General features: G+C 41.6%; 1 protein-coding gene across 1 annotated transcript; it reads left to right on the top strand.

Annotated features, from left to right (window-relative positions):
- The first annotated feature begins 79 nt into the window (after positions 1-79).
- Positions 80-7,177, top strand: mfrp (membrane frizzled-related protein). The gene is made up of 13 exons (XM_034233216.1): positions 80-541; positions 1,839-1,947; positions 2,746-2,875; positions 3,134-3,313; positions 3,464-3,683; positions 4,502-4,632; positions 4,723-4,848; positions 4,928-5,004; positions 5,105-5,253; positions 5,439-5,569; positions 5,915-6,049; positions 6,242-6,369; positions 6,535-7,177. Exons 2-13 carry the CDS (start codon positions 1,840-1,842, stop codon positions 6,757-6,759), a joined length of 1,740 nt encoding a protein of 579 aa, XP_034089107.1. The 5' UTR covers positions 80-541; position 1,839; the 3' UTR covers positions 6,760-7,177.
- The last annotated feature ends 418 nt before the right edge of the window (positions 7,178-7,595 follow it).

The following is a 7,595-nucleotide window of genomic DNA, read 5'->3' as shown; positions in this document are numbered from 1 at the left end:
CCCCCGTCCTCCCTCCTCCTCCGAGGGGCTCAGTCCTCTCAGCTGACTCGGATTTGTTCAACACTGTGAAGGAGTTTCTAAAACTCCTTTGTAACCACTCACCTACACACAGAAATACAGACTAGTGCTGCAAAAACAGACCCAAGGCTACAGGATAGCAACAAACATGGATATTCTGTTAACTGGAGTTTGACAATTATTTTACGTGAATTACATTGTTTTCGTTTTTTAGTTTTTTATCTGGATTACATTTATGGATGTCCAACAAAGAGCTCTGCTGTGCTGGGAGAGTGAAGGCAGTAAGCTTACTAAACCAAGGTGGAAGTTTACTGTAGGAGCCAGAAGTGAACAATGTTAAGAAAACCAAGGAAAATATCTTTAACACTCCCTCATGTAGAAACGGCTTTCTTCACAATGTCACCATAGATGTCATTAGCACAACCTCAGGCTCTTTAAGAAGCTCTGAAAGAGTGACAGCGGACCGAAGATGTCTGACCTCAGCCAAGTTGCAGTGTACTCAGACTCTTCAGATATCTACAAGGTGAGTGAGGATGATGGGATGAATGATGGTTGAAGGAGATGTGGAAAAGGTCACAGGGTTACTGAGAAATTAAGCAGGAAATTGTCAACCTATATGCAAACTAGACCCTTTTTATAGTCCATTGTGATCTTTGCTTTCAAAATGGAGGGCTTTTTTTTTTAATGGGTATTTTTTCCCCCTCTCTAAAATATATTGTTTATACGTATTTCTTAAACATTGTGGACCTGGAACCTTTTGTATGCCAGTTCGTCATGCACAGTTCACAGTCATTGGCCTTCAGTCCTGCTTTTATGCTGTTATTTGGACCATGTTAACATTTTAGGCTGGAAACCTATTTATCATTTATGCATTATCAATGTAAACGTTACAGTACTTTATGTTAAGCATTGGAATGTAACTAAGTATTATCCAAGTACCTTTTTGAAAAAATTAAAACGTACTAATTTACTTATTACTTACGATTTCCATGTTATGTTACTTTATTGTTTTCAACACTCTTATTCCTCTTTTCATTGGATGTCTTACTCCACTATTTTTATCTGACAGCTTAATTTACTTTTCAATTTTGTATACCCTTCATGTTCAATAAAACCTTGTATCTCTATATGTGTTTGATTTGAATGTTTTTGGTACACTGAAGGGTGAAGTGTTCCTTCATGTGTAGAGAAAACTCTTCTTCTAGATATATTTACCATTCAAAGAAAGTCCTGGGTTTAGCTGGAAAAGCTACAAAAAAGCATTGCCGTTATACTATTCTCATAAAAGGTTAAACTACAGAGTATATGCAGGAGTTCAAATGAGCACAACTTCAAGCACTCACAGTAGTAAGATGCAAGATATTAATGCAGTAGTGAAATTAATCCAAAAACATTGTATAAGGAAAAAAACTGACAGGGAACATTACACTGTTGCATTGTGTTGATGAAAACATAACAACCAACCTTCAAACAAAAGTTTTGAATGACCATACAGTAAACAGAAAATAATTAGCAAACTGACTTTTATAGATTAGTTATACATCAATGTCTAGTTTGCTAACAGTAACAACCATAAGCTACCAAACAATGTAAAGCTGCAGCGGCAAAACCCTTAAGCACATACAAAAAATGATGATATGTTTCTTTGTTAACTAATTCATCTTTATATTTAACAAAATAAGATTATTTACATATACATTGTTTAAATTGTATACAATCTTGCTTTTAAATGAGCACTTCTTAACACAAATGTTGTCTGTAACTGTATGAAGTTTATTTATTGATAGTTTCATGACTTCTTTCTGTTCCGCTTTCCACAGAATGTGTTCTGCAACCCTGCCTTTGAGCTGGAGGGGGAGCGAGAGGAGCGGGTGGAGGGATTCAGGACATCCTCGTCCACCCCTGAACCAATCAAACCGCCGGCAGCTAGTGAGTCAGCCAATCAGCTTGCTGCTTACTGTATCTATGCTTGAGCTGGATTAGACTGTGTATGTGTTTTGGATTGGTTACATTATTGCATCACCTTAGACTCTGCTGGCTTTAAGTTCAACTCTCGTGAAGAATAGTACAGAAGTGTGTGTTTGTTAACAGGCCAGAGGAGTAACCCCTAGATTTTGTATAGATCAAAGATCCGTTCAATGGATATGGTTAGTCCCAGAGCCAGTGATAACACTTGTAAAATGTATTTTCTTGCTCTTTTTCTTAAAAAGTTATAAAAGAAAGCCTGTAGAGGAGAAGACATGGGTGACTAGCAGGCATGTTGTGCTTATGAAAGACACCACTGTTGTATCATGGGAAATAGGGCCCTTACATCCAAGGAAGTAAAAGTATGATGGATTTGGTCATCATTCTTTCAAACTATTTCTCAAAAATTCAACAACTCCATGAAAGGGCAATACAAATCACACTAACTGAAAACAGTAAATAATTAATCAAACAAAAAAAATTACACATTTAGAGCAGTATTTTGTCCGGTTGCCAAGCCCGGGAAAGTCTAGTAGTGTATTTTCAGCTTTAAATCTTAAATCATTGTAAAATGTGAGAGAGAAGCATTGCTCGGATTGTGGAAAGTGTCTAAGCCTTGGAGAAGTTGACAGCCTTCTTTAATATTACATATGATGCATATTGTAATACCAATTAGTTGTTAGCCAAAGAGTAGACATTTCAAGTGCCTCTGACTTCACATACCCATATAAGTTGAATGTGTGCCCTGTAATTCCGGTCCAGGTTGGGGTCTGTTGGGGGTGTGTGCGATGCGTCTGCGGGGCCCAGGGCTGTGGCTGGGGGGTGGCGGTCTCTGCTGCTGCCCTGCTCCTGGTAACAGCCCTCGGACTGGCGCTGGCTCTTCTCCTCACGCGTGAGTTACTGCTGCACTGCGATGTCACAGTGAAAAATAAATACCTGAACTTGATTTGAACAGCTTTCGAGAGAACAATAATACATTTATTAATTCAGGTTGCATACCTAGATGTGTTCCTATTTGTAATGCAAAAACATACTGTATCAGGACTTTACCAATACAGCACTGTTTTTCTATCTGCAATAAGCCTTTTCTCTGCAGTCTCCCTGTAATGTTTCCATCCATTACAGTTGTTGTTTTCTGGCCCTGATTTAGAGATAAAAGGCCAGGCAGTGGAGAATGAGTTGATGTCCACCACTTCTCCAAATCGGCTAAATACAGGATATGAAGCGCCACATATTACTCTACCCACAATCTCTGCCAACACAAGTCAACAGGAAAGTACAACAGCACCACAGCCTGCTAGGATCCCACCCATCCCACCTCCTGAAACACGTAAGTGATTACAATAAAATGGCCATTTAGTGTGTTTTATAAAATACTAAATGTGCATGTTCATGTCCATCCTCACTGAATAACATTTTGTTTTTCTTTACTTTGAGGCCCTTTTGCTTTCTGTAACTAAAATAAAGTGTTCCTTCTCAGGTTGCGGAGGGGTGTTGTCCGACTCAGAGGGCAGTTTCAGTACCCCAAACCACCCTGGCTCCTACCCCCCCAACTTGCTGTGTGTGTGGGTGATCCGAGTCCCACCCTCCTCCGTGGTGCAGATCCACATTTTCTCTCTGACTGTGGAGGGGCCTTCTCCTTGCCTCTTTGACTGGCTGGAGGTTCAGGAGCAGAGGGATCAGAACTCTGTGGTAACCAGGTTGGTCCCACTCCAGCTATATCTGGGAATAGCCTACTGCAATGCCAAGTGTACTCATTTAAAAGCCCCATGCTTCTGTTTAATAAGACTTTGAACTTTGCACTCTAACTTTTTGGTTGCTTGGAAATGTTTCGATTGCAACCAGTCACTCTAAAGTAGAAAAACAAAGTTGTATACATGTGAGGGATAAAGAGGCAAAGTATAGAAATGTATTGTTGCAAGTACACTTTGGAGTGTATAGGTATGAACAATTAAATTAACCTCATTCATGCACAACTTTCAAACATTTCTGAACACATTCTTTTCTGAGGGAAAATTATAAGGTTCATTACCATTATAAATACTGTCTGTAATCTACAGATGGATCTTAAACTTGAAAAGATAGTTCCCCCGAATGACTCTGCATTGTGTCCAGTGCTGTCTGCGTGTAAAGGTTTTATCTGATTATTACTCAAAACAATATGCTTCTTTGATTATTGTTTTAACTTTGCACTGCTGCAACTTTTGGCAAGATCAATTGGACAAACCTGGTTGGCCATATAATGGCCATATAAATAAGTCAATATCTTAAATTGTTGGTAGATGGCACCAAAGGTCTGTGCAGAACAGAAGTGTGCTTCTGGGTACTGGGAGCTTCTGGGAAATATTTTGGTACATGTGAAAACGTTGACCTTTTTGCTTACTTGCATTCTGGGCAAGGGTTGTAATTGCCCACAACCCTTGGTCGAATAAAGGTCAGACTTGAGTGGCCCGTCCAAAGCCATAATTGCTCAAACGAAAGTTTAAGGTTATTCAAAAGGTCTATTCTCTTCCTGCAGGTTCTGTGGTAACGTAGCGCCACCGACAGTCAACACAAACAGCAGCACAGTGTGGGTCACCTTCCACTCTGACGGCAGCATCGCAGGCAGCGGCTTCACTGCGCAGTACAGAGCCATCCAGCCTGGACACAGTCAGTGTTGTTTGTACGCATCTGCAAATACAGGACTCTTTAACTCATGCCCTTTATATTTATGTGCATGTATGCTGTGTGTGTTCTCAGAGAGCTGCTCCAGGGAAGAGTTCATGTGTGACAGAGGGCGCTGTCTGCTGCCTGTGTCTATTTGTGATGGGCATATAAACTGCCATGACCAAACAGATGAGGCAAACTGCAGCCATAAACACAAAGGTGAGAGCATGCAAACAAAGGTAAAAACAGGCACTTAAAGCAAATGTATGGACTTTGTTTCCACCCTGCTTTTTCACAGAATGTGGAGGGCCAAAAACCGGGCCATATGGTTACTTGTCAAGTCCAAACCATCCCAGGCCTTATCCTCATCAGCAGGTCATTCTTTACGGCCAGACACATACACACAACACTTCTGTTTACAGGGCTTTGAAACGTGTGTTTCTCACTAACCCGGTGTTGTTCTGTGTACCATCAGTTGTGCGTATGGTATATATCTGTTGAGGAGGGTCACGTCATCACACTGAGCTTCAGGAACTTCAGTCTGGAGACTCAGGATGTGTGTGAGTTTGACTACGTGGAGGTACACGACAGCATCAATACTGGATCTGGAAGAGTACTGGGAAGGTGAAACCTACTACATCCACATGCACAATAACGTTAGCTCAAATTATAAAGTTCAACTGCTTTTACTGTCATTATTACTCCTGACAGGCAAGTAAAGAAAAGGACAAAATACAGTATAGTGAATATACAACATACATGTCCAAAGAAATAACATCCATCAGTGTTTCCATCTTGTCTTATCTCAGGTTTTGTGGCACCACCTTCCCACCTGACCTGACCTCCTCCGGCCCCCACATGACGGTGGTGTTTGAGGCTGATGATGGAGTGGCAGACAGCGGCTTCAACGCAACATACCAGGCATTGTCAATACTGGACCGTGAGTTCTTGCTTTTATAAAGCATAAAGTGCTTTTTATTTTCTTTCCCCACTCCCTTTTTCTTTGCATATGTTCTCCTCTCTTCTAGTGTTTTACTTCCTATTTGTTCTTCTTTGCCTTCCCTTCCTTATTTTCTTGAAATCCTACCTCTTTTGTAAGATCTCTCCCTCCGGTCCTTGCTTCCTTCTTTCCTTATGACCTACAACTTCTCTTCAAAAATTGGCAGTAATACCTGATGCTTTGCTAAACTCCCTTGGATGCCACAATTATTGTTCCTTTTCCCTACACATAAATGCTTTTGCTTCCTAAACCCCTCTCCTGTGTGTTTTGCCTTTATTTAAAAAGGGACATGTGGTCCCAGCCAGTTTTCCTGCAGTACAGGGGAGTGTCTCCAGCAGCAGTGGTTGTGTGATGGATGGAACGACTGCCCTGACGGAGCAGATGAGCAGGGCTGTGGTAACTCCACCTACCCCACCTTCAGTGAGTCCATCTTATCTCTGACCCCGATCAGCGTCCTGCTAGTGTCACATATACAGTAGCTTTTGTGTCCAGAGCCACACTTCGGCAGATTACCTTTGTATATTAGAGACTAAAAGTTTTCTGAATGCCAAATATAAGAGTACAAACATGTAAAATAAGAAAAGGGATGATTTATATTCCTCTTGCCCTCAGCTTCATCGTGTGAGTCCATAGAGGTAGAGATGTGTCAAGGCCTCAGCTACAACCTCACCTCATTCCCAAACATCTGGCTGTCCATTGCTGATCAGAGGGAAGCTGCCATACTCTTGGGACAGTACCGGGTAACAGCCGTCTTCACTACCTCTTTCTTTTCGCCACTGTATGATCTTTCAAACATTGGGCCTATTTCTCGGCTATAGCATCTTCCTACAAATGTACAGCTTCTTTCAAGGCAGACGTTCATCATCCCAACCACACAAACCTCTTTTGTGCATTTCTTTGTCCAGGTGTTGATGGAGCTGGCGTGCTTCGAGCCCCTGCGGAGGCTGGTGTGCGGGATGTTCTTGCCGCAGTGTAGTCCTCAGGGTGGGGTCCTCCAGCCCTGCCGCTCAGTCTGCTCCTCTGCAGAGCAGCAGTGCAGCCAAGCCCTGGACCTCTTCTCCTTCAGCTGGCCCTTCAACTGCCACCTCCTGCCGGACTCACAGGACCCCGTGGAGTGCTCGCTGCCTTGATGCAGCAAGAGTTACAGATGTGTTGATAGTTAAAGATAAAGACATTTCACACAGAATTGCAGCTTTGTTCGAGGGCCAAAAGGCCAGAATCTGACTCAGACCAGCTGTTGGAGCCAAAATGCATGTGTCTTTGTTTGTATTTTATCTGCACAAGTTTAATTAATGATGCAGTTCCAACATTGAACACAAGATGGAGTATTCACTTGTGAGTCTGTATAAATGTAATCACAGTGGGTGATCAGTGTGGGACGGTAGCAAACAGTTTTCGACCGTGTCGATATGAGCTGTGTTAACCTGTCTGTATCAGAGCGTGACTGGCAGGCGTAATGTTCATCGAATGGTAACAGAAAGGCAATATGGATACAATCAACATGGTGAATATATATGGAAAACAAAATAAAGGATATTCAAGGATATACACTCGGACATTGTTTTATCGCCTGGAACACACGTCCGAACTTAGTTCTCCCGTTCCCATCCCTCAGTGGCTTAAGTATGGATAAGGTTAAAAAGTCACTACACCAGCTGTTTCAAGAGTTGTAATGAAAGCAGTTTGACTTCTGGCATGACTGAGACCCTCATTACACAATGTGTCCTATACAAATGGTGGTGTATGCAGAACATGATGGCAAAGTAGCTTTAAAGTTAATAATAAATGAGTTTCATGTTTCTGTGTGATTCGCATACAAACTAAGCAAAGAAAGTGTTCAATCTCCCACCACCAGAATACCTTTAAAATAACCTGTATTGCATTGTTCATCAACACGCCACATGATGTGCTTATATTATTTCAGTATTTATAACAGTCCAGAATCATAAAAAGCTAAACTAAATGT

This window comes from Gymnodraco acuticeps, unplaced genomic scaffold (assembly GCF_902827175.1).
Source record: "Gymnodraco acuticeps unplaced genomic scaffold, fGymAcu1.1, whole genome shotgun sequence".
In the NCBI taxonomy this organism is placed as follows: Eukaryota; Metazoa; Chordata; class Actinopteri; order Perciformes; family Bathydraconidae; genus Gymnodraco; species Gymnodraco acuticeps.
The sequence above is the reverse complement of the archived record's forward strand: the minus strand, read 5'-3'. Positions and strand labels throughout refer to the sequence as shown.